Source organism: Osmia lignaria, chromosome 12 (genome assembly GCF_051020975.1).
Source record: "Osmia lignaria lignaria isolate PbOS001 chromosome 12, iyOsmLign1, whole genome shotgun sequence".
Lineage (NCBI taxonomy): Eukaryota > Metazoa > Arthropoda > Insecta > Hymenoptera > Megachilidae > Osmia > Osmia lignaria.
Window position 1 is genome coordinate 5,671,946 of NC_135043.1, and position 27,228 is coordinate 5,699,173.

Here is a 27,228-nt window from a genome sequence, read left to right on the forward strand (position 1 = left end):
GGTACACGCTCGATTCGAAATCGCACAAAAGCTGCTTCAAGTTAAATAAGAATAGAGAGGGTTGGTCGGCTGGCATCGCGGAAATAATTGTAGCCGCGCCCTTTTTCGACCCTTTCGTTTCGTGCCACCCTTTTCTACCTACCATCCGCGTCCACCTATAAATAACGACTCTTACGCACGTTGAAGCAATTTTCTCGCGGAGATACCGCCGGAAACGATCCGGGCTGCATGCATAATCGTAATGAGCCGAGGTCGGACGAAAATTCGCTCGGAATAATTGCGCGTTCGCCGCGTACCTCGTTATCAGATGATACGAAAAATGTTTCCACGAGCCGCGGCAGACTTTCTCGGAGCACCCCTAATGGACACGGTTTCGTTCGTGCTCCAATTGAAGAGATAAAAAATCCAACGAGCGGAAATTTCTGTGCGCGGCTTTTCCGATGGCTTGAACGATACGTTGAACGCGCGTTAATGATCGATTACGAGCGTTTACACGTAGCGATCGGCTCGTTCGTTGATCCTACGTGTCCCGTGTTTTCACGAGACGACAGAGTATCGTTGACAGCGGAACGATTCAACGTCCGAGTCCAAAGAATTCATTTTCCCTCGTGATTCCGCTCGAGGACGCTCGAAGCGCAACGAATCGCATTATCACACCGAAGACGAGAATTCGCGAGGACAGGTACCAGACTACTCGAGATAAAGATCTCGTCGATGCGAACGGGGAACGATCCTTGCTAACCTGTTCACGGTTATTATCGTCAATTCCGACGATATCGCTCGTCGACGAGAAAACCTATTTTGTATTTATTCGCGTCGCCTGTCCGCGGCTTTCGTAAAAAGAGCTGGTACCCACCAGCCGTTTCGTTCGGTGTGGTCCGACAGTTGAAACTGGTAATCGGCGATCCTTGCATAAACGAGTCGCGAAGAGGAAGGAAAGAAGAGGAGGAACGCGTTGGAGCAGTGCTGCGAGAGAAGGGAAGATTAACATAGAGATGAGATCACGTGTGAGTTACCTTCCCATGATCCAGTCTCTCGATCCTACGTGCATGGTGTCGAATTAAATATCTACACCAAGGAACAAGAAATTTTCAAATTTTCCCGCAGACAAACTAACGTAGACCATCGAATTTTTCTCCGCGATCGAGCGAGTTTAAAAGAATCGCTGCGAATCGATGCGGCGCGTTTCGAGGAGGACGAAAATGGATCCTGCAGCGTGGGCCGAGGGACAGAAATTGATGACCAACGGTGGACGTTGCCTCCTCGAGAGAAAGCGGACAAATTGGGAACGATGTGGGAGGGAAATATTGTTCGAAAACGATCGTTGTTCACGATTCCGCTTTATGCGTTTCTCGTGCACCTCCTATATTTCATAATCCTTGCTCGTCCACCGTTTGGGATCGCGTATGGCCGGGATTCCTTGTTCGGCACGTGGCGTCTGATCGATAAAAATAAACAATCGCAGCAGCATCGGGTCGACTGTTTGCGAAACAGTAATAATCATCTTCGTGACGCGTATTTGGTGGTGGCTACTGGCCGACAGGATGGCGCGTGCAAACCGTGGCCAGCCGCGCGTTTGTTAGCCGAGTTTGTATCATTTAACTGGCAGATACGAGGCTCGGTGAGCGAAGCTAATGCTGAAATAATGCGACACACCGGCTCGTTGCCTGCCACGCGTATGCAAACGAAAACGCGAATGGTATCCCTCCGTGTCGCGGGTTCTCAACGCGTTTGATATTGCGATCATTGGCGAAAGTTAATTATAAACGATGAGGAAAACGTGTCGGTGAAGAAGAGTTTTGAGAAAAGCCGATTCAAAGTTCTCTCCTCGACGCCGTCGAAATGAAATACCACTGCGAAGCTGCACAGTGTAAACGATAATAATTAATGCCGAAAGTTTGAAGCGTCGAATCGCGTGTCAGAATCTCGAGACGGTTCAAATAAATCTCCGTCTGCTGCTTCTCGAAAACGTCTTCAACCTTGGGATACTTCGCCGCGATTTCCCAGAGGGTAAGGGTAAAGTCACCAATGAATACGAGAAAATTTAGCCTTTTTTAAGAACGATTATTCGAACATTTCCACCGCGGCAACAGCCTTAGTCGACGGATTAACTCAATTTCCGCGACGTTTCGAGGTTGCTTCCCGCTAATCTGATTACTTAACAAGGGCCAAGTTTCCCGGCTGGATTAAAACGAGTTAATTTAAAGTTTGCCCGTGACGGCCAAGTGCGTCAAACCTAACGACGATCATTATCTACACCGGCGACGTTTTCCGAGACACCTCCGTTCACCCCTTTCAGCGGCGAGGAGTATAAAATAAATCGAAGTGGAGGATATTGTGATAACTAGAGTGTATCCGAAGACGTCCGACGTTTAATGTCTCCGATGGTCCACTTTCGAAAACGAGGCGAACGCGTTTCGGGGCTGGTACATTAAACGAAAGCAGCGGACCATAAATACGGGCCGCAGTGACATTCGTTTCGGGAAAAATAGCGGCGGACGTCGTGAATTTCGGGACGAGGCAGAGGCAGAGGCACGTTATGAAATTTTGTGCAACGCGGTTCGCGAAATCTCACCCTCTACCGTTCCATCGTTCCATTTCGTTCCATTTCGTTTCGTTCTCCGTTCGGCCGTTCTTTTTCCAGCCTTGTCGTTCCGTCGTCGTCGTCGTCGGCCACCGAATGTATATTCCCGCGCGTGCGACACGTAGGCTCTGGCTGGATTTTCATAATGAAATTACTGGATGTGTCAGCTGCGCGAGGACGCGTCCAGCCGTCCTCCGTTATCGCGTTCTCACGCGTCCCTCCTACGCCAAACTTCACTGAAAATCTTGTCCTCCCGATTTTCACTAACGACTGTGCAGCTCTTTCTATGAAATATAAATGGAAAATCAATTTTTTTTTAAATTTATTATATGATACAAAGTAACCGGAGTTCGTAATTAACGAGAGAAGAAATTACAAGAAAATTATAAAAATAGTTTTGTATAATCGTATCGTTTCCGAACTTTACACGCTTCCACGATCCAGTTAGCTTAACTCGTTGGGTTCGCGACTATTTTTTAACAACCACCACGCTTTGAATTTTTCCACGAACATGTAATCCTCTTATCGCTCCGGGAGCAGTGGTTTATAACGACGGCTAATTAATGCAACAATTACGACCGCATAATACAGCTTACAGTGTACTCCAGCGTTATCCATGATATTCCACTCAACGTGTAATCGTCGCTGTTTATTCATCCCTTACCGAATGTTTAAAAATATAATTTCAGGTTGTCATTATAATACAGAAGAAATTTGATCTTCAATTTCATTAGAACTTGTTCGGTTTACCTTTTTCGACTTATGACTTTTGATTCTTGAATTCAGCCGAATTGTCGGCTGCTCTTTTGCTCTCGAATACTCGTTGTCCTAGACTATTTCGAGCAACGCGAGACAGTCGCGACTGCCAGACCCAGCTAGCAGGAGATTTATCGCACGAAATCGTGCGACGAGGCTCCAATTAACTCTCGAATAAATTCTTAGCTGACCCTTCTACGCGGAAGACTGTTCCTGGATCTCTCGTGAAACTGATATTATACGTTTCTTGATGGATTTGCGAATTCTCGAAGAAAAAGATCCCCTCTAAAAATCCTTAGTCTTCTCCGGATGTTTAGAGCGCGGAAGACGCAGTTTCCGTTCGCCTGAGAAATACCGATAGGCTTCGCGAGACGGTATTGTGTCGGTCGGTTTTATTGAATCCTCATCCGTCCCCCTATCCTTCTTTTGTATATTTTCATCCGCGTTTGCTTCGTCGCGCGAAAAGTCGATCGACATTGCTTCCAGCACGGTGTACACTCGCCGTTGAAGATCTCCGTTGTTTGATTTTCTCTCAGCCACCCTGTCTAGCCATCCCCAACCGTCTGTTTCCACGTAACGGATTCAGTTTTGCGGCCGAACGTCGACGTTCGAGGGAACGGTAACGAAATGCGGTCGGTATTGCGGAGAAAAAGGGAAGGCGAAAACACGGAAACGGAAGCTGCTCGGAAGGGGTTGTATCGGATGGAATTAAATAAAAATCACGCAAACTGGAGATTTGGCGAAGCACGAAGCCGAGCCAGAAACGAGATGGGCGCTCGACGCCACTCGGTTCGCTGCTCGTTCGCGTTCTGTTCTGCATGCGAATCAGGGGAAGACGGAGAACGAAGGGTGAACAGGGGATGCAGAAGAAGCGTAGAAACGCCACGGGGTTCCAGCATCGTGCTGGAATATCGGTGGTGGCAAGAAACGAAACGGAAGCACGACTGCATTTATTAAAGCCAGAACGCGTTCCTTTTCTTCGTCCACCCACGTGTGCCATTCTTTTATTCTTTCCCTTCCGCTTTTGCTATTTGCTAGTGCTCTCTACGCGTGAAATACCAACTGGATGGCTTTCTCGTCGCTGGCGTACCTTCCTCTCTGTCTGTTTCTTTTATCATCCTTTCGAACGAGTTTCTAAAGTCATTCGAAATCGAATCCGCACTGTGACATCCACGCGAACTTTGCTTTTAAAGAGATCCTAGCATTCTTTCTGGTTAAGAGTCCGTGAATTTCTAAGTATCTTGGAATTTGTGCTTTCTTAACCACTAATAATATGCCCCTTTTGCGTTTCTTCTGACACCAACGAAGTTTCATCTAATTTTCCTCGAATTATTATGTTGAAAATTTTTCCACGCGTACGATTAATATCATCTTTACTAATTAAATTCATCCAATGAATATCCAGTTCCTTCGTCCCGCAGCGAACGTGTTAATACGTTCCGAAGAACATTAAAGCGATTCTCGAACCGCTTCAATCATCCCGCCACCCAGGGTGCTTCCGGCAAGTCTGTACAATAACCGTGGCTGTGCAGGATTAAAGAAAGCCAGAACGTGCGAGGGGGGTGAAATCAATCAACGAAATCGTTTGGTAGATGACGAATAGGGGCAACTTCCTATCGGCGTATCGTCTATTACTCTCCGCTAGAATGTCGCGGCTCGAGGCTCGTTCGAAAGCCGAAACAATTAATCAACCGAATACAATCGTGTGTTCGGTGGGGTGCAGGGCGGTGGATAGACGTTGGCGTGACTGATTCATTATGAGACTGTAATTAAGTCCCTGTATTAGCATACCGACTAACGCGAAAAGTGAGACGGAACGTTGCGGCCGGAGTGGAACGACTTGACCCGAAGGTGCTTCCTATGCTAACGAGATACCGCTTGTCAGTGTGTGTATGAAGGTAGAACGCGTAGAAAAAGCACGCGTTTTACCCCCGTTTGCACGGGGCTACGCCGGTCAGGGAGTCTATTCTGGTCGGCGGCCATTAGGACCGGCTACCAGACGCGTATCTCTTAATTAGCCGGCGAAATCCACCCAACGGACGCTCGGGACCGTTATCAATTTAACCCCGGCACCGCGAACTTTCTCGGTCAACTGGCAATTTTTTTTACTCTTCCAGACTCGGACCGACCTGACCTCTTTCTCCTGCATCGTCTAGATTCTTGCTTTCTCCGTGATGATACCACTAACGAGTTTATCTCGACCAGTTGTCCCTTCCGTTTTCGTGGGGTTTCTGTTTCTTACGTGATTTAGAAGCTCGATATCGCGATTCGAAGCTCGCGTGCAAAGCGGAGGAATAAATAACGAAGGGTAGCGGCAAGGTTTGATAAACCTTCTCCCTCCGTACCGATTAATAGTTCTGCCAATGGGATTAATGTTGGTTTTCCGTGTGGTTTTCAGCACGCTGAGGTGGAGGATGGAGGAGTTGGAGACGCTGGAGAGCACGGAGTGCCCCGAGTGCCCGGGTCCACCCCCTGAGTTCCGGTTGCCGCCACCCCCTCGGCCACCGTTCCTCACCGACGGCACCTTTTGCTCCGAAGAACCTCTCACCGAGATCGAGGACTGCGTCGCTATTCCGGTGAGTCGACGAAACAAACGAGAAATTATTATTTTCTTCATCGTTGTTGGCTCTACTCGTGACGCTGGAAAGTAACGAAAGTGGCTCGAAACTCTAATCGGTTAAGGGAGCTTTAAATCTTGATTCAACTCCCACCGCGTATTCATAGCTTCCCTGCTTCCGTTCCTGGCTTACGTCGACTTCACGAAGGTACTTCGACCTAGCCATCTTTGAGAAACTTCTCCACGGTTGCTTATAAAATATTCTCCGACTTAATCCGCGCATCCAAAATTCCTCGAATATTCCGTCGTTAACGTCTTAAGGGCCGAAACTTGCCTTGTAGAATTATAACCAGATCCGATTTTTCGCCGTTTAAGCTCTGATGAAGATGAGTCAAGGTGTCCGGTGGAAAAGAACGGGTTGAAAAAGGACGAGAGTTCTACGGTTGCTCGATTCATATCGGTAGAACGGGATTTTAAGGCTGGATAAATTCTGGAGCTTCTTATCCGATGCCAGCAAATTGAATCGAGAAAAGCGGGGAATAAAAAACGATTCGGAGGCGTTTTTCTTCCTGAGGAACGGTTGCTTAACGAAACGTTTCTCTGGGGACCGAACACCATCGACGAGAGGAATTTTCGAAAAATTCAATCGTGTTGCTTTTCAATGAATATTTACCGTATCGTATCTGAGTTATACTGACAATTATATACAAATTCCAGTTAGAAACACTCGAAACGCGTCGTTACTGCTTTATCGTCAAGCAAATCGTCCATTTGCAGAGAAAAAGAGGAAGTACGAGGACAAAAAGAGAATGTTGGAAGATAGGAGAGAAGGATCATCGGGACGGATGTTAAAAGTGAGAGCAGTCGCGAAGAATAATCGCTTTGGCTCGTCGGTTCGGGGTGTATATAGGAACGTGTACGAAAACTCTGTTTCGTGTCGCTGTTTCTGTTATTGTCTTTAGCTGCCTGTTAAAAAAGCGTATTTACCCGTGACAGTAGCCATCGCTCTACCGCCACCTCCGCTTTTTCATCCTCCCTCCTCCTCCCACGCCTTTTTTCCTCCCGCGACGAACGGATAAAAACGGCTCCGTCCCTATTAATAGAGAACACGTGTCCCGTTTGTGTGCTCTTCCCGAACCCGTCGACGACCCATTATCGCCCGACGATTTTACATCATTACGCGTAATTGGAGAATCACGGTGGCTAGAGATTTATCTCTCGTTTCGTTTAGTTTCGATTAAACTCGGCAAGGAAGAAACGGCTGAAGGGAAGCTGTGGGAGGGCGATCGTTTCAGCTCGTAAGATTCGCGTTATTTACAGCGTCAGGGCTTGTTTATAATTTCTAATTTCGCCCCTGCCGCGTGTTATATTAAATCGCTTTAATATCGAGAGCCAGTGTCTTGCGACGAGCCAGGGTTTAACCTGAATTATAATTATTTAGCAAGCGACCAACATGTATATGTACTACGTGTATACACATAGATATATGCTACGTACTTTCGAAGGAAAGCTCTGCTTTCGTTTTTGCACCCTCTCTCTCTGTACAGCGTGTTAAATGCATCGGGCGTCCTTAATTGAATTCTCTCTACCCCACCAACGGACCAGTGACTACCGAATTTGCTTTAAATATTTTGTACACCCCCTTTGGATGCTTCTTGACCGCGAATTGTACCGTCCTTTTCCTAGAAATTCGACGAAATCATCTTGTTTCTCGTCTTGCGATTATTTCAACCCCTTATATGGCGTTCGATTATACGACATTCTTAATTGTACACTTCCTTGACCGATATTTCTACGCGTAATCGTGCCTCTTTGTCCACGTTGCGAAAGCTTAAAGTTGGTTAGCAAGAAACGAAACGAGAAAAAGCAGCCCGAGCAGAGAATCGTAACGTTCTGCGAGGCAAAATGCGCAGAGAAAGAGGCAAGGAAGCGGAAGAATTGAAGGGAAGAGGGGAAGGAGGGTCGAGCGAGCCGGATGATAGTAATTAAAAAGCAGCCGGAGAATACGGTCCGCTCATAAGTTGTCTGGAGTTTATTAGAGGACGATACAGTCGCGCGATATTTATTAAAACCACCATCCCATCTTCCGGCTAGCAGTTTCCTCGGTGTCGCTTCGCAACCCCCTTTGTGCCTGCTTGTCGCGATCATTTTCGGCTACCGTCTCGAGGGTTAATTTCTTCAGGGATATTTATCGCTGGAAATCCCTTCGAGGGTGAGCTTGGCACGAACGAACCACCCCTTTCGTACGTTCGTTTCAATTTCAAATAATTCCCAGATATAATAGAAGAAATGTGATCAATTAGACGAGCCTAGAAATTCCGTTCGACATATAATAAATAAACGCGATATTTTTTAACTTCTCTTTGGAAGTCGAAGATTGGGAAGAAAGTAAAAGTCTTAGAGGAATCGAATTCCACCAAGCACCACCCTTTTCACTTTCGTTAATCGATCGAAGAACGGCCCTGAGGAGGGGTAGACAGCTGAAGAAGTATTCGGTGATAGCGTTTTTCTTCTAGGCGAGTCTCTTCGGTACGCCTGGGAATCCGTTTTGTTTCCGGCGGCGCGGCAAGTGGAACAGACGCAGGATTGAGAAAATCGCGGAGCTAAGCGGAAGAAGAAAAGTGCTTCGTTTCTCCTTAGGCAGAGGTTTACGGGGCACGGCAGAGGGAGGAGTAAAAAGCAAACCGGTCTTGGCGAATGATAGAAATAGGGGTGGGTAGTTATTGTCGGTCTCGCGGTGAAGGGGTTGTATCGGCGTTGTAGCCACGGTTAATTACAGCACGAGTGGAATTGGGTTTCGTTTATCGGGCCGGCTCGATGGAACGTATCGTCATTTCGAGCGTCCAGATAGCAAATCGATGCCAGACGTCGACGTCGTCGTCCTCCTCGATATCGACAGAGAGCACCCTCGTCCGGATTATCTCGAGCCGATTGTATCTCTCCTCTTTCGTCGATAACACGGATTTCCTGCTAGTCTGTCTGTCCATAGGGAGACCCCTTTCCAGATTTTGACTATCCACAATAACCGATGCCCGTTAGTTCCTTTTTCACAGACCACGCCAATTTTATTGGTTATTTATTGAATTTTCATCGATTTCTTAGACATCGATTGCTTAAAGAGTGGGTGATAAAATATTTTCCCTTTTCTTTGGTATTGAAATTAACAAAGTAACCATCCGCTGAATGGAGAAGAAAAGTTTATATCAGAACTATCTCTATTATTCCTGTTTGTCCGCATGACGCGAGCTACGCGGAAGGCACGCATCGTAACGTGAAAATGGTGGTTGAAAAATAGCGAAATTATGCGGGAGTTGATACGCGTATGCTAGCAGGATGCGAAATCCTTTGATCCCGCTAAAGGATCTCGCTCTTTTTCCCTTCTCGTCCGAAGATTCTGTCGTACGGGGGATGAAGCGGCTGCAACTTTGAGCAGACAGTTGCACGCTTTGTTTTCGCGTATGAAGCAGCGATTTATTCAGCTCCTTCCACGCGGCGCGTCATATTTTTCCCCGAGTTTCTTTCCATTCTTAAATTCAACTCCTGATCTCTGTATTCTTGCGAACATTATATTGCTATTCGGTTGATATCAAGCAAAGGCAAGTGGGACTTATAGTTACATAATAATTCAATCGAAAGAATTCGTGTTGAGAAATCGTTCGTTTTTCCGGTGTTGGAACAAGTTTGCAGTGGAAAGGCAGCTGGCACGGTTATTAAACGTAACGTTCGCTAGTCTAGCGTCGCGATTGGGTGCTCGTTAACTCGGATTACAGCCGATATTAAATCGCGACTATCGCCGGATCGAGCATGTGGCGTAATCAACGCGAGCTGTGCGTAAGCGGGTTAAAGTACCGGCTTGAAACCCGCGTCGCACGCGCCCGTTTCCTGCTGAACGTTGCTGCCAAACGCATTAACTTTCCCCCGGCCACGAAACCCGCTAAATCATTCCTCCTCGTGGCGCTTGCTCGCGCGTTACGCCGCATGCCGCGCGTCTACGCTACCAACCGGTGCTTTATCGCCTCGCATAAATCATCCGCGCTAATCCCGGCCCGTTATCGCGCTCCTTGCGCGAATTCGACGCGTGCTTCAACCCTTCCTTTTTTTTTTTAACCGAACAAGCGCAAAAGAAAACGCGAGTAGCAGGTGTGTCAGAAGAAAGGCGCGACGTCTGTTCGCGGGCTGATTGCGGGTGTAGCTTTCGAGTTTGCCGTAATCCTCGACGTCACGGGTTTGAATTAATCTTGCGTGGAACGAAGAAGCCAGTAGTTAGAGTGTTAGGATGTTTAGATAGCGAGGTTACTGTTTGTCTATCTTGTTAGAGGAGCTGTCTTACGGGTGACTTCTCCTGCTGCTGTTTGGATAAACCTGCTGTTTTTAGAGTTTTCATAGGGGACGACTGTGAGGAAGGGTTATGTAGTCGGGAGCTGGTAGAAGTTCATTTTATCTGAGAACTTATGGGGAAAGTTACTTTCTTTTCTTTTTTTTTTTTATAGTTATATATGGTATAATAAAAAATTACGAACGAACATGGTTGCCCTTTGAGTAGATCTCGGTATAACCACTTTTCCAGTCCCTTAAATAAAAGAATCCATAAGCATAAAATTCTGCGATAGCTTCGAAAAAGGTGTCTACGGTTTTATCGGGCGAAAGCTCGACGTAAGTCGTCATCTAATCCGGTATATATCGTAGAGCCTTGTCGAGGCTTTTATTCTTTCGTTAGCGATGGTGAAAAGGGATCCGAGGGAAAGCCCTTAGCCGAGATTTTTCCCGGGGCTGATATCAAGCCGCGTCGTTAGTGTCATTATTATACCCGCGAATAACCGCGTTCGCCGATTTTACTTCGACATAAAAGCCACCAATAACCGTTCCAATCGGGTAATAAGATCCCTCCTTCTGTCCTCGAATGGCTGGGATAAATCGACCCGATGCATCGACGACAGAGTTCCTTACTTCGAGTAGTTGAGTTTCAGCGATGGTGTCGTCCATTTTTGGATCTCATGGTCCGAAGATGGGTGGACTTAACGAGACGAGCTTCAAGTGGCCAGTTCTTATGGCAATGTTTAGTCTGCGGCACTGATTCTCCAAGAACGTCCCATGGGACACTGGAGTCCTATGGAAATTCAAGAGATCTTGCTTCTTAGAACACTAATAATATTTATAAGCATCTTGTCGAAAGATCGTCTTATCTTGTCTTTGTAATTTAAAGAGTGAAATCGAAATTCAGCCTGAAAACTCGATTGACCATCCGACACAGATCATCGCGAGATCGTTCGCTTAATCGATCTCTTCCCTTCTAAACTTTCCACCTTCCGCAAGATATGTTTCTAGTTTCATTCGCGATGTCGCGAGACGCTCGAGGCGTCTGCCGAGTTTCCGAGAAATTAACAAGGATATAGAAGCGGCTCGTTAGTCATTAAAGTTCGCGCAAGTCTTCATTAAAAGTTAACGATGCCATTAGACGTTACCCAGGGCCAAGAACGTTAACGATCCGCCGCAAACACCGGTGGTAAATAGCGTGTGGAAGTTGACGGTGTTAAATATAATCGATATTCATCTGATATCACGTGGATACGAGAATGAAAATTATTCCGAGAACTTCATTGTCGCGTCTCGTAATTCGCCGAGTATTCGGGGAGGAAGAAAAAGAAGCCACCCCGGTTCGCGTCGCGCGATTTCCGCCGTGATTCTCGACGAGATTCAGAGAATTCCCGCAAGCGTCGTCTCTCTTCCGGCCTCTTTTTTCCTCCCTCTGGAATGCATTTCACTCCGTTTGGCACGTTTTGACGCTGCGCGTTTTCCTCCTTTCCTCTCGGTCGCTCTTTTTTCCCCTCTTTGTCCTGGAAATCCACGATTAAGAGACACGTGTTATGACGGCGCGTCGAATTCCCGCTCTCGGGAAGCGAAGCTTTCCATTGTTTTCCCTCCGTCCCATTGTTAGTCGACTTCTTGCCTCGTTCTTCCGTCGACCTTCGTTCCCTGCCACCGATTCAATCCGCGTTTTTGTTCGCCGGGCCAGTTATTAGAGTACGGGTTATTAATTACTTCAGGGTTAATTGGCTTCCGCCGACTGACTACCAAAACGAACCGGTGAAGCTCTTTCTCTTCGTTTGTCGCACCCTCGAAAAACGTAAATCGAGTATTTTTAACTGTTTCGACTATTTCTTGCCAAACAGAATATACAAAATTTCCTCGTAAGAACGAGTAACACGTTTGGAAGGCTGGCTGTTTCTTCGGCGTGGACATTTTGTACACACGTGGACGGTTTTAATGAACCGCAGTTTCGAGGGTCGAAGCCGCAAATTTTTCCGCATGACCCGCTCGTTCTCCTCGCTGCGACGACTAACGATGCCAAGCACAAGGACCGTTGCAAAGGGTCGTTCGCGAGAACCGACGCCGCTTGCGGTTTCGCTACACCCTCGTTACCATCCCCGACCAACCCTTGATTATTCCGGATACGCGTAAACACGATGCCCTTCCCGTTCGCGAAACCGTAAACCCCGTCAACATTTAGACGACTAGATACACCCGTTGACCGTGCAATTCCGTCGTCGACCGCAAATTCCGTCGCCCTGCAACCTTGCACCCTTGTTTTCTCTCGAATTATGGATTCGTTGAACGAGGAATTATTTATCAAAAAACGGTGTGTCGTCTCTTGATTAAACCCTATCTACAGGAACCAAGTTGTTCCTGCACAATGTACGCCGCGTTTCTCGAACTTCAGCAGCAGGCGGTGTTAGGGTTCTTCTCTTTCGAAGTAACGAAAGGGAGAAATGTAGCCGTATGTCGAGTCGAGAAGGTCGAGAAAGTTTTCACGCGCTCGTTTCCACGGAAGTGTCCTGTGTAAACACGCCAGCAGCCGCTGCGACCGTGTCACCAGCCGACGCGGGCCTGTTCCAGCTTCTGCCGCGTCTGGATTCTGTACGATTCCGTGTCGTTTTTCTTCGGAACTAATTATAATTGTACGGTACTTGTTAGTTTCAAACAGACGGTTCGAACCCTCCTGTTTCTTCTTTTCCCATGGAAGATCTTGTACCGACCATTTCCGTCCTTACCACCAGGCTCTTCCTGTTTTCGCGTCAACGTAGATTCGTCGCCGACAATTTTCGCGGGAAAAATGACGCGTCACGGTTCCCTGGGAATTAATGCCGCTTCGAAGTTGGCAAACGAGGCTACTTCGTAACTATGGAACGCGTTCTGCAGGGTTGATCCCGAAACCGCGTCATCCATTCTCGGTTGGACGCGTTTCCTCCAGGGAAAGGGAAAGTTCCTTGGAAAGGGGTTGCACTTCTCGATTCAGGAACGAGGGGATGAAGAGGCGCGATTAGTGGGAGAGCCTGGTTGTTTCGAGCTTTTCCGGAGGGAAGATCCCCTGTTCGAAGGTAGACAGTGACCGCAAGGGTATCTAGAATCCTGTTTCGCGGCTGCTTTAGAGAATTAGTGTTCTTAGTCGTTGAATCTCCGATCTTGTTCAAGTGGAAAGATTAACCCTTTCAATGCCAACTGGAGTATCTTCTTAAATTATAAAAAATCAAATAAAATTCACGAGATTCTTCACCAGCAAGGTGTGAAAATTCTTAGAATAAAATGTATGAAAGTGAGCAACAAAAAAATGGGATGGGAAAAGGTTGAATCGCCACGTACGAGAGGAACGACGAATTTCACCCCTTTTTCCGTTCGATGCTGGAACAGCAGCGACGACTAGCGATGCTAGATTAAAGGGAAAACGTATACGTTCGAAAAGAATCGCGTCTCCATTCGGCCTAACGATCCCTTTGGCGGCTGCTCGAATATCACACGGTGGGTCTCGCAATGAACCACGTCGAATCCCACCCTCGATTCGTCGCCATCCCTGAAAAAGGAACACCCTACACAGCTACCTTTTCCTTCCTCGGATTACTTCATTATCGACTGCCACCCACCCCTATATCCCATCGAGAAAAAAGAAATTTCCGATCCCTTTCGTCGACGACAAGGATTTCTGATCGAATATTCGATATCCCTCGTTCGGCAGTGTTTAACGCGCGAAATTCACTGGGAGCATTCCCGGCTAATATTGCTGATTATTGACAGAGGTAATAGCAACGTTTAGTGGGTTAGTAGATCGAACGGGATATAACGAGCGCTTCTATCCTACTGGTAGGTAAACGAACCCCTTCGATGCGTTCGGTTCGCGGTTTCCGGGCCGCGTTTGCGACAGGATCAAACGGTTCGAGAAGCACGCGCAAAGGGAGCAAGAAAATTATGTGGAAGGAGCGTTAAAGCCGACAACATTGTTCAGGAGAGATTAAAGGTAAAGCCACTGGGATTTCCTCTTACAACCACGACGAAACAAAGCGTCGGATGTTTCGTAGCCGAACGATCGTTGAATCAGTTTCCAAGGGGATGAAGGGATGTTCTTCTTTCTCCCTGTTTCACGGAAGATGAATTTCCAGCAATGAGCTGGCCGAGATTGACGTTGAAACGATGAATCAGCGGGGAGGAAATTTAAATAATGGCCACCTGTGCAATGGGGTGACGAGACAGGAAAGTTGGAGGGATGAAATGACGGCCGTGTATGCTGGTTCACGACGAACCTCGTGAATTCGCTGAATCTCTTATAAAACTGTGTCGCTTTTTGAATCGCGATGAGTTGTAGCGTGATCAGAGAAATTTACGAACGAATTTCAGGACCCATAGACTATTTTTTAAATTAAATTTCGCGTCATTACATCGAGGGTTAATCTTGGATCCTGACAATGGAAAATGAATTTTCAACTCTTCGGGTTTGGTAAAAGTTCATTCGCGTAACTTTCGATTTGCCGTTTCATCGGTTCGTTAGAAGAATAGTTTGAGGCGGATTCGGGATGGAGGCGTGGCAAGCTTAGATATCCCGCTTTCGATTACGTTCGAACGTGGAAAGGCTCGCGAGGAATAAAGGAGGATCGTTGAATTCGTCGTTTAATCCAGCGGTTGTTCGCCGGAATATTATGTGCGACGCCCGAAATGGAATAGGATCCTCGATAAAAGGGAAATTGGAACGTTTCCCGGCTGCGAGTGCCGGTGTCGATGGGCGTCGATCTTTCGCAAAGAAGCCGAGGAAACCCGGTAAAAACGCGTCCCTTTGTGCCGATTTTCCAAAGCGCCAAAAGGATTATACGGAAGAGTTGCGGTGAAATTGATATAACAAAAAGAAACCGAAGAACGTAGTTTCTCCCTTGAAAATGATCAATATTTCATGAATTCTTTTTTCTCTCTATCTTCAAACAAGAACTTCGCTAAATGCATTTGTTGAGCTTCCGTTGGGCAAACCCCGCACTTTTAAGTCACCGTTGTTCCATTTTCGCTGCTCCTCGAGAAATTAACAGGAAAGGGAAGAAGAGATTGCAGCGAAGATTTCCATTTCCTGGCAAATAATACCGTTCAATTTACAGGCTGTAACCTCGTTTCACGGGACGGAAGGCGATGAGAAAAGAGACTTTGCATCGAGATCGTTCATTTGTCTTCGATTCCCGGTACGCACCTGGGGGTAGAAGAGACTGACCGCTCGTTACACGGTTTGCGGACACGGCAATTCAACCAGCCACTGTCCGAATTGAAATATCAATTTTAATTTCATCCCTTCGATCGAAGTTCGATAAACGAAAGCTTTTCCATTGAAACCGGTCGACCTCGTTACCCGAGTTTATTATTTTCCCCCGTTACAATCATTTTTATAGCAAACTCGGATCAACGAATAATATCGAGAGGAGAGATAAAAGAAAAAAAGGCCGAAAGGAGGATATCTCGAAAAATTTTGCCGAGTCGGTGTAATAATCGGGGCCAGGACGTTAAGATGGGCTATAATTAATTCGTTTCGAGGCGAGCTTGTTTTCCCAGAGCGCGAATATTGCTGGAAATAAACCCGGGGAATATTAATGTCGCGTTAGCTGATTCTCATTGCCTGACGTACGGGATAACGAGTTCCTTTTTTTTTTTTGCGGATAAAAATTGCATTCCCCTTGTTGCATCCTCCGTTGATGCAGAATTCAATTTTTCGAAGCATATTTCACATCACTCGAGGTATATCTCGGTCGAATAATATTTTCGCGGGACGATGAGTTGGTTTTGTGACTTTCTTTTCGTTTTCCTTCGTCCTTTACTTTCTAAGGATGCTTTAACTCTCGAAAGGTTTTGATACGGTTATTGCGCGTCGCTAACACTCTGTTCCGATAGAAAGCTTACATATTTTAGGACTATTGTTCGGAAGATAATTTTCATTTTCACTCAGGTGACTAGTCAAAAGAGCTGAAATTCAATAACTCAAATTCAAGGTGGCCAGAGGCTAGTGCAGAGAGAAGGGGTTGAAAAAGGGACACTGGAGGGGTGTGTATTCGTTCAGCGAAGCGGTACCACGTTCGTTCCGTTTCAAATATCAAAAACAATTCACCCCACGGGCGCCACGTGGCCGTGGAAGGGTTGACGGTTTTCCTACGACCGCTGACGAGATAGGGTGAGTGGATTTTCGACGGTATAACCGAACGATAGAAGGAGAAGCGTCGCTTGTACCGAATGAAACGGTAGGCGATATTAAAGCACGTCCGGAATGTTGCTGTCCGTGTCGTTAAACACTCCTACCATAGTATTCCGTATCTTGTACACCCCACCCCCGCCGACGACTGTTCGCCTCGCCTCGCCTTCATCCCCTGTGATATTGCGCCATTTCGGCAGGGAGCTAGATATTATACGCCTTTCGAATTGCCGTTTCACCAGATCCTCGCAATAATGTGCTATCTAATGTCTCAGCGATCCTGACGGCATAATGCCGAGGACGATACCGGTATTCCATTGTTAATCGGGGTGGAATGCAAGGGTTAGAAAAATGAAAACGACTTGTTGATGTCTGTAGACAAAATTGTGCACGCATCGAGTAGCAAAGTTTGTAGCCATCGAGTCTGATAGTTTCAAGACCGAAAATGAAGATGATCCTTTTCAACGGTATCTATGTAAAAGGTGTAAAGTTAGCGAGGAAAATTATGTGCGGTAATTCGCGCAACGGGGGAGGAACGACGAATAGAGTGGTGTCCAACGAACAAGCCATAAAAGAAGCTATCAAAAGGACGGTGGTGTTCGTTTTCGAACGGTTGAAAATCGCCAGGCAATTTCAGACCTTGTCCCCGAACGCAACAAAGTATGCAGTCGGTCGGCGACGTCGCGACGCTGAAACCTGTCTCGATCGTAAAAACGTACTCTTTGACGGTCGAATTCCATTAGCGACCGAATGATTTACGAGACTTATCGACGCGTCGATATTAAAGCGCGTACGGAATGTTGATAACCGCGTCATTAAACGAACCTCCGGCCTATAATCTCTGTCATTTGCCCCTCTCGCAGTAAGCCTGTCGCCCTCGAGCGAGTTTCAACCCCTCGCCGACAAAAATGACGAGCGACGTGAAAAAAGTACGATCGTCATCCATTTTCACGAAATCTTACAATTAGAGGTAATAATAAAAGGAATTAGGAACGTGGATGATGGCCAAGTAGATAAAGCCGAAAACGATTGAAATCCACGCGTTATAATAATTAAAATAACGATATTATGACGAGATTGAATCGCGATCCCGCTTCCACGCGTCTGTTCGGCCACAATGCTGTTATCCATCGGGTAACCGTGTAACAGTTAACTGGCAGGGTGAAAAAGATATTCATCAAAAATATTTCATTTTTCAACGGGCATCGATAGGGAGGATTTTTGCATGGCTCGTAGCAATAAATACGCTTTTATCGTCGGGCATCGAAACGATCGGCGCGCAAATAGACCGACGCATTTGCCACAAATCGAGCGTCGGAGAGGAGGAATTAATCGAGGGCGGCATGGCGCGGCGTGTCCCGGCGACAAGCGAAAACAACGATCCGCTTGGCACCCGTTCACCGTTCGGACCCGATCGAAGCGTAAAGAGCGGCGAGCTTGCGCACGCTGTATGAGATTCCATTAGGCGCATCAAATATTTATGAACTACTTCCCGTTGGCGGCCGAGGAAACAGCGCCAATAAAACGGGCGCGCGTCTTGTTTTATTGGGACGCTAAGGAAGAAAGCAGAGAGAAAAAAGAAAGGAGGGAGGAAAGAAACAACGTGCACGGATTTTACGCGACTCCGTTGTTGTCTCGGCTTTTTCTCCGAGCGAATCCACAGAGATGGGGTAAAAAAAAAAAGGAAAAGGCTGAGAGGGTTGCGACGAGGTTGCTCTGGCAAATAAACAGGAGCACCCCGAGAATCGACCTTTCCTTCTGTCCTACGATAAAAAGGGTTTCTTCCAATCATTCGACCGACTGGAGAAGCTACTCCACTTTTGCTTCTCGACCTTCGTCTTCCCTCTAGTTCAGAGCTACCCTTCAAGTTTGCGAAGCATGAAGGAAAATTCGATTTTATTGGAAGCAAATAATCTTATTTTTTCATTGCAATTCATAGAATTATCTGTTAAGCTTTCCCCGACCTTTGACGAATTCGCAACCCCTCAAAGTACAATCACTTGTCCTTAAATTTTTCAAAATCGACCCACAGTTGTTTCGAGATCCGTATACTGTGAGTCGCTCCTGTTTCGAGGACGTGAATTTGTAAGTACACATTTACTTTCTCGTCTCGTTGGATGAACTATAAATATCCTGTCTTATCAAAAATACTTGTGTGGTATTTTTTTTTTATACAATTCGTAAAACCTTTGGAGACCCCCTGGTAAATACACTTGGGACGAGGGTTGGATCCCCTTTTCCAGCTCGTATGAACATTCACGAGCCCGTAAAACATTCGATTTGCCGGGGACACATTAGCATGACCGGCACGTTCGTAACAATAGCGAGAGACGAGAGTAACAGTCGATCGAAAATCGTCTCGTTGATTTAACAACTCTGCGAGCTCTGCGTATACACCGTCGCGGTTGCTTCCTCTTCTCTCGTCCCTGTCGGCAGCCCGCAACGGGACACGTCTCCGCTCGGCTGGGACACGCTAATTACGCATTTGTTCAGAAATTTGCATGCGTTACGCCATCACACTGCTGCCAAGAGTTTACGTGTTCGAGTCGTAACGAATCGTTGGCAAACCGGAACGAAAGCCAGCACCGATCGTCGACCTGGTCTCGTTGCTGTCCGATCCCCGTGTATGTAGTACCTTGTACTCGTTGGATCACGATCGGCACGTTTACCCTGCGAGAACGCAGTTTGTACCTGGCTGAAATTGTCCCTATTGAAAATCGTCTCGTTAGAGCAACGATTCTGTCCAACGCACCCTCGTTCCCCGAATCCCACACGATTCCTTTCTTTCTCTATTTTTCCCTTTGATCAGCTCGTCGACACGGAATCGTAGCATTTTAAAGGGTTTCACACCGTCGAGATTTACTTTTCAGAAATTCGAGACACTTACCGGAAGACTGGAGAATCCTTTCTGATCGTCTTTGTTCCCTCGTTGTCCTGCACAGAGAGCCGATCTGTTGTTTCGAATCAACCGGCTCCGACTGTTTATCGAGCAAATATTTCTTCGTTATTTTTCCATTCCACCTCTTCTTCTTCTTCTTCTTCTTTTTATTGCTTTCCAATCACCGTTCGACATCGATCGTTCCCTTTTATCCGTCGGCACGACCGCGTTTCTATTGTTCCGACTGCGTTTCCTTCTCGTTCCACCCTCCGCGCCGCGGCAACTAATTTACAGGGAGCATCGGCTGCGAGACGTTTCTCAACAGTTTTTCAGCATCGAAAGAATAAGGGATGCTAAGAATCTCTTGAAATTCCATTAGGTACTATCGATCAGTTTCAGGATGCTGGTAAATCATCGATTTTTCTTCCTCAGCAGACAGAAATTCATAGATTCGCGTGCGACTCCGACCTGTACGGAATACATAGCAATATTTAGTCGCGAAGCTGAAATCGCGGGGGTGGTTTCGTTGTCGAACGCGAAATTATAGGGTCGACGCGGATCCATTAATAACCACGGAGGGGGAATCAAGTGAATTTTCGACTGGCCCCGGTGTGTTCCGTTGCTGAATCACTCGAATGATAAATGAGCAGAAGCTTTTTGGAAAAGTAGCGACCGTTTTAAGCGGCGCGGCGAGAGAATACGTCACGCGATGGGACATTAAAATATACACGCGATTCATGAACAGTTGTATTTACATTCGACATGGAAACAGGTACTTTTCGTATCACCTATCCTCTCGCAAACAATTCGGTGAACATAATATCCAATGTACTCGTCCAGATAGATCGCATTACGCGATATCGATTCCGTTCACCGCACCGGGTCGAGATACTTCTCTTTCTCTCCGCCCTTTGTGGCCCTCGCGAACCCTCGAACTCCTCTCGGCCCTTTGCTCCGTCGCTCGGAGTCCGGGCTTCATTAACCACGGCACGCTAATTAATCGAGAGACGATGCCACGGAATCAAGATGGCACGAAACCGTTTGTGTCTGCTCCGCGGCCGTGTGTTACGGCCCGAAACTCGATGGAAACGAAAGCTAGCAAGGCGCCTTTGCGTCGCCGAACGATCTGATATTATTCCTCTTCTACCTGCGATACACCAGCTCCGAAACAGTCTGTGCTCGTTTTAATTCCACTGTCCTGGAATTTTAGCGAATGTCCATCGCAGGATCCATGTCAGGTTCGATGAAACCATTAGGTAGCTTCTCGTGTCTCGTGAAACGACCGAACGAGTTTGCCATCGTGGGAAAAACGAAATATCGATCGAGAAATATGAAGAGCTATCCGTGTGTGTCGCTATGCAAATTAACCGTACCGGGTAATAACGAGCAAGAGGTTTTTTTACTTTTCCGAGAGCGAGGACAAGATCGTAAACCGGGTGTAGTCATAAAGCGCCTCGTACTCGTATCGCCTACTGCCAAGAATTGCCGAGGTAATTTTCACCGGTGCAAATGAAAAGGTCTACGCTTAATTGCGTTGCTGTCTGTCTGCAAACGTTTGAAATACTCGTACAGACAACGAGGGTTAAGCGGGCAATTAGAAACTGCATGTGATACATTGCTTCAATGAAAATACATACGTATCTGTGAATTGCACGCAATGTACTTGGCTCTGAGACACAATGGACCGAGTTACCGATCTCTCAATGGCTCTCGGGAAAGATGAGACAAACAAACGCTGTATTTATCGACGTTGATGGCGGATTAACGAGCTTACAAATGTTTTTACCTATGTAAAATCATACCGGGACACAGGCATCGATTAAACGATATATAACATTTCTCGTAATATCGCGTCTCGCTCGGATCGTGTTATTCCACGGTCCAATCTCGTCGCGGTGTTTCTGAACGATTTTTCAGCCTTCCGTTGGTCGAAAACGTTTCGTTTTTTACGAGGAGTTTTGTGAAACGAATAACGCGAATATCGGTCCGGACAGTTGGAGCACGATAGCGGTCAACGAACAGAAAGCTGGCCATCGATCCATAAACAATATCGCGACGATATCGTTGACCTGTTTGCTATACACGCGACCGCGGCAGGAGGAATCCTCGGATCGATCGATCGATCGTACGACTATACAGAGCAGCATCCGTTTAATTGATGTACAGCTTCCCGATTTCAGGTGTACCACCGACGCGTAACGCGTTATCCGTCGGTGGTGGCGCGAGAGCGCTTCAAAGTTGCCGGAAATCGGATCGAGAGACCGGGCCGTGATCGAGTGCGTAATTTGCATTGACGGACGCGCGTCCGAGGATCGCGATTTCGCGTCCTCGCGTATCATCGATGATCTATGTGTAGTTAGTAAAGTGCGTGCTTCAGCGAAATTTTCAAAATCCCTTTTTTCCCCGCAACAAATGCTTCGTGTAATGAAAAATCAACCTGTAAAAATTAACATCTGAATAAATAACAAAATTCACCCTTTGTCTTTTCCTGAGACACGCAAAGAACAGATAGGATGGATAGAAACCAACGTCCAAGCCACTGTCCTCCAATTAGCTGAATCAAAACCCGGCAGATAATCAGAAGAGCTTCCTAAGAATCGAACAAAGCAGACCCATCCATAGTTGTTACGTCTATGAAGCATGATTTCGGTCGAGTACTGCCACTGTATTCTCAAACGGAGAAACCATACGTTTCCAGCCGTTGCACGGGCTACTTACGACCGTTCTGATTCAACATCGCGCACCGTCGGACACAGAAACCTGTAACCTGACTCCGGATCCAATTAATGGAATCCTAGAGGATAATCGAACGCGTGTGGCCTCCTACGCGCGCAATAACCAACGTAAATTCCCTCGCGGAATCGTAACATCGAGGGTTAGCAACGGCAATGTCGAGGGTGAACTTTACCTCGCTGATCTCATCTCGTTCTCAATTTCTTACAAAAATTAGTCACGATACAGAGCCATTATATACGCGTTAATGATGCAGCTGCGTGATTATATTTTCTAATTAACAAAAGTTAATAGCGTTTTCGAATAAATTTCAAAAACACCGTGGGAACCGAAGGATCGCTCTTTTCATCCGTGCTCCGTAAATTTCTCGTTTTCTAGGAACGGAGACCTCGGGTCCTTCGTTCTGTCCGACGGTTGGCCACAGTCTCGCGGTTTTACCGAACAGGACGTCGTCTCCCTGCGGGGTCGCGTCGGTTTCCGATAAAAGGGACTCGGTGCTGGTTCAACCGCGATAGAAGGGAATGTTCCACGTATCTCTTCTCGTTCTTGCTCTTCTTCCCGAGCCGCGCTAATTCGCTAGCAAGCTCGTCAAGGTACCTAGACGATCGAGAAATCTTCGGAGGAAAATCGCGGCTGAGAACGATGCATCATCATCGCGGTCGGCTTTATTTCGGAAATTCTACCGCGCGCTGAATAACCGGGCGAGGAAGAAGGGAATTCTGACTGCTAAGCTCTCGGCTGAATCCATTAGCCGACGCCATTAATATCCCTGTAATGATGAGCGATGAGCCACCGCGAGAAGAGTCCGCTCGATGGTAAGTGCGTCGGGAAAAGCGAGGGATGATGCTCGACAAAGAACGACTTATACGCGAACGTACGGAGGGAAACTGCGATCGTATCGGGGCGAGGATAGTCGCGAAGGAGAAACCTTTGATAAATGCTGCTTCCCTTGGACGCGGGCCAAACGACACGTAGCACAATATTCCGTGGAGAACGGCGCTTCTATTCCTCTTCCGTACCCGGTTTATCGATGTACGCCGAATGGCCAGCGAAGAAAAGAATCATGGAATGTGAATATTTGAAAAATTTCATAATGTTACGAACGATGGGACCCGTTGACAGGTGGATTGGAATATAGAAAAATTCTTGCAGTTATTAAAATATATTTCTTTTGTTTCCAGATGATCGATGCGTCGTACCACACGAATCCATCGTTGCAGAGCACCGCCCTGATTATCACCTGTGCGGTGGTATTGCTGCTGATGGCAGCGATCGTGTCCGTCGTCTTCTGGAAGTAAGTACAATCCTAATTCTCGTATAAATCTTCGCACGATCGCGATAGAATCAATCCGGGAAAGTACGAGAAGGGTAGGCAGACGTTCTCGTTTAAAATTGTTCTTCAGGGTTGTCGCGACACTAGTGTCCGCGCGGCAATAAAGTCTAGGTTTCATTCGGATCGGACGTCGTAAGGTGTTGGAGGTTCGAGGTCGTGCGGGTTGTAACCGTATTTCAAGGGTTCGAGTGGCCATCCAGGAGGAGGCTCTCCCACGGTGCAGAGGATAAGAAAGGAAAAGAACGGGTGTAAAGGGGGTCAGATAGAAGTAAGGGTCATTCGCATTTCAGTAAATTAAAATCAAGGTTATATATTTTTCAACGAATAAAAATCCTTGAATAAGGCTATCGTAGAATAACAGTAATGGCCTCTGCGGAAGGGACAATGATGTAAAGAAGGAAGAGGCTCGTTCAGTTGCTCCTAAACCATCCTAAAATAGGCCATTGAGTAAGTGGGCGTGCGTCGAGTCTGTGTTACGCGCCGCCAACGACGGAACAGTGGCGTACTGATAATCTCCCGGACACGGTGGTTGCACCGGCTCTCTCTCTTTTGTGCCCGCGTAAGCAGGCGGCTAGATCGTGCCTCGTACGGGGAAGAAATATGCATTCGCAGCGGTAAAGCGAGCCGAAGATTTACGTGGTACCGCCGTTCGTTTTATTCCAACACCCGAGTCGCATTAAAAAAAGAAAAAAAAATGAAATACGACGGGATAGAAAGAGCGTTCGAAGGTTAGCGAGAGACAACTAATTTCGTGTGCATAGCTGGCGAAAAAAAAATAGTGGACGAGCAACGATCGATGAACTTTGTCCGAGGGATCGGCAGCGGGCCAAGACGATTTTGGATCGCACAGAGGGCTGCATTCAGGATCCACCAGGCTGGTCGTATTTTTATCCGGACAAAGCTCTCGAAGGTCCACTCGTCGCGACAATGCCAGCCCTGTTTTGACCCTCTTTTCCTCCGGTTATCGTAATAGGTGGTCATCATCGTTCGTTCCTGGTAATATCTCGGGCGTCGCTGCTTCTTGTATTCGCGAGCTGTGAAATGTTCGGTACTTTATTGCCGCGAAACATCGTCGGAAAGGGAAAGAAACGAACGAGTTTTCTCGCTTGTATGCACAGGTTCTTTTTTAGTAAACGCGCTTCACTCGTCGGATCAAACCGAGTTGTCCGCGTGGATAATTTGTTTCCATGGTGCACGAAAGGACCGTCTGTTTGCACAACCGAGTCTCTGTTGTAGCCAGTTTTTTCGGTTTATCGTAATAGCCGGCCATTATCGTGGCCCATAAGCGTGGTATCTCAAGTGTTACCGGTCCGCAACACTCTGCTCCGAGTTGTCGGACTTTGTGGGTGGCATCTCTCTTCTGCCTGTTTCTTCGTTCCACGCTTCTTTCTCTACTCTCGCCTCGGGCCGTTCGTTCCGTGGCAGTTAAACGTCGCGTTCTGTCGTTTTCCTCGTTATTCGATTCCCCAACGAGCGACAATAAGCTCATACTCCGACGTGTAATAAAATCGTGGCCGTTTCACGGCTCTCGAAAGCTTCGCTCGACGATCGAGGCAACTGTTGTTCGGGAAATTTATCGATTCAAGAAAGCATAATTTTCTTTATGATTCATTCTCGGCGCTGAACAACGAACGGGGATGAAAAATTGTCGCGATCCTGGACGAACAGTGGGTCACCGTACGTTTAGCTCGATCGAAATCTCGCGTAGCTTTTAATCACGATCTTGGACACCACGTACGAGCGTGTACGAGCTGGTGGAGAATGCACGCGTACACAGACGCGGTTAGTCGCGAGTGTGGTTCGTGTGCCGAGCAAACGCGGAGAACCAACACGTGCACGCGTAGTTTGTATGCTAATCAGAGCCGTGTTCTCCCATCTCGGCGTTCTCTCGTACTCGTTCCATCGCCGTGATACACGCTCTTTCCCTCCCGCCACGATCGCTATTTCCTGCTCGGCTCGATGCACCGACGTCGTCGCAGCCGTTCCAGGCCAATTCGCGATAATTCCACGTCGTTGTTTTAAACGGCCACGCGAACGGGACCAGCCGTTACCGTCCCGAGAACGGATCTTCCTTCTCTCCGCTTCGCCAGCCACGGAATCGGCGCACCGCGACGCGACGCGACTCGACGCGGCGGGTAATCGTTCCGCGCGACAAATTGTAAGTGGATGTAACGAGTCACGATATCTGAACTTGAATTATTGCCCCTGGGAATCGTTCCAATCGTGGATGTTATCGTCGCGATGAGATCAGAAGGGATTTAGAAACGATTTCACGATCATTGTTCGATTTCTGTGCTTTTTATTTATGTACTTGTAAATATTGAATACTCGTGTCTAAAGTTTTAAAAACGTTCGCTCTAGGATAGCGATAGCAGGAAACTAGCCACAGATAGTCTCTCTTCCTCCCGTTTGTCTTCCTTATCCCCAAACGAGAAGAGAAACTGCAGCGCGAGCTCTAAAATCTAAAAGAAAATTCCTCTACGCCAAACGGAAAATACCTCTGTGTTGCAGTAACCGAGTAGAAATAGGTGAAAATGGGGATGAAGGCAGAATGGAGATTCCGCATAGCTTTTATTTAACCGGCACCCTTCGAGTTTCCTAGCGATGCCTCTTCCGCCTAATCTAACCTATATTTTTCACCGTTTCCCGGAGAGAAGCTATTGGCAAGCTTTTCCGCACCTTTCTGCGGTAACTATTTCGTAATTGAGGCTACGTCTAGACGGAGGTGTTTGAAACGCCTCCAATTCGCGTAGACGCGTCGATTCGTTTGAACGGAGGCTGAATGGAGGCGGAAAAACGCATCCGACCCGGCGATATCGGTGGCATTAACCTTTCGCGGTCTAAATCTGCCTTCTGAGTAAGCAGACTGGTCTTGAAATTCGGAAACTCCGACCGGAAGAGAAATTCTACGACTGTTAACTACCAGTTGTTGCGAAGAGAAAAGGTGAGAAACATAGTTTTACTTGCGTTCCGTCTGCACTGGCACAGATTCGAGACGATGTAAACCGGAAAGAGAGAATCGCAAGGAAGAAAAAGTAGAATGAAACGGACAGGCTACTCTCTACTATTCCGATCCGTTTCCTTTTCCTTTTACCCCTATTTCCCTCCACCTTTCTGGTCCGCACTTTGTCTCCGTAAGCCACATTCGGGTCACCAGCTCGACGGGGGGATGCTTTAACGATCTGCATTGCATGAGCACTTCGCTTTTCTCTCATCCTCCGTCTATCCACCTCGTTTCTCGACCAACTTTAACCATCCTCCTTCTACGTCTTCCCTCCGTGACGCCTGTGCCCAACCCAGCAACCACCTCCGGCATCGTCACAGTTTCGTCTTGTACACGATGCCTGACAAACAAGCCCCGGTTATTTCGTATGACAAACAAGCGGTTACCGAATCCCTTTCCATTCCCGTTTCCGATGGCGGCCGTTTATTCGACGGAAATCCGATTACCGGGTCGACGAAACGACGTCTACCAGTTCTATGAAATTTTCTTGCCAATTCTTATAACGATCTCTCCTTTCGCGGAACAAAAGAAGTTTAATTTTGAAACAGAACCGGGATGGAAATAAATAGGAGACCCGGGACAAAATGCACCACCTTCCTTTCACCTTCGAATTTAACCCGTCTACCACCTTGCTGTCTGGGTCACGAAACATTCGTTCCTCGACATCCGCTGAACAATTCCGGTTACCAGAGTTCACGGAGGGTGTCGTAAGCTGTGGTGAAAAAAATATACGTTGGCTCGAGAGAGAGAGCAGTAGCGCTTGGAGGTTTGAAACGAGTGGTAGCAGGAGGGATGGGGGTGCGCATACACCATACAATAGCTAGCAATTATGTAGAGTGGCCGTCGTCTGGCCTAGCTCGGTCTACTTGCCGTTGCATCTCCACCGTTATACGTCTCGTC

General features: G+C 47.2%; 1 protein-coding gene across 4 annotated transcripts in view; it reads left to right on the plus strand.

Moving 5' to 3' along the window:
• Window positions 1-27,228, plus strand: part of pxb (putative Hedgehog signaling attenuator pxb) — a 190,635-nt gene that overhangs the window by 138,551 nt on the left and 24,856 nt on the right. For 3 of the 4 annotated variants that reach the window (XM_034320837.2, XM_034320835.2, XM_034320836.2), the window contains exons 2-3: window positions 5,739-5,916; window positions 23,173-23,285. In XM_034320837.2, the coding sequence (XP_034176728.2) occupies window positions 5,755-5,916; window positions 23,173-23,285 (275 nt within the window). In that variant the 5' untranslated portion in view covers window positions 5,739-5,754. The remainder of the gene's footprint in view (window positions 1-5,738; window positions 5,917-23,172; window positions 23,286-27,228) is intronic. The other variant, XM_034320838.2, reaches the window with a different exon arrangement.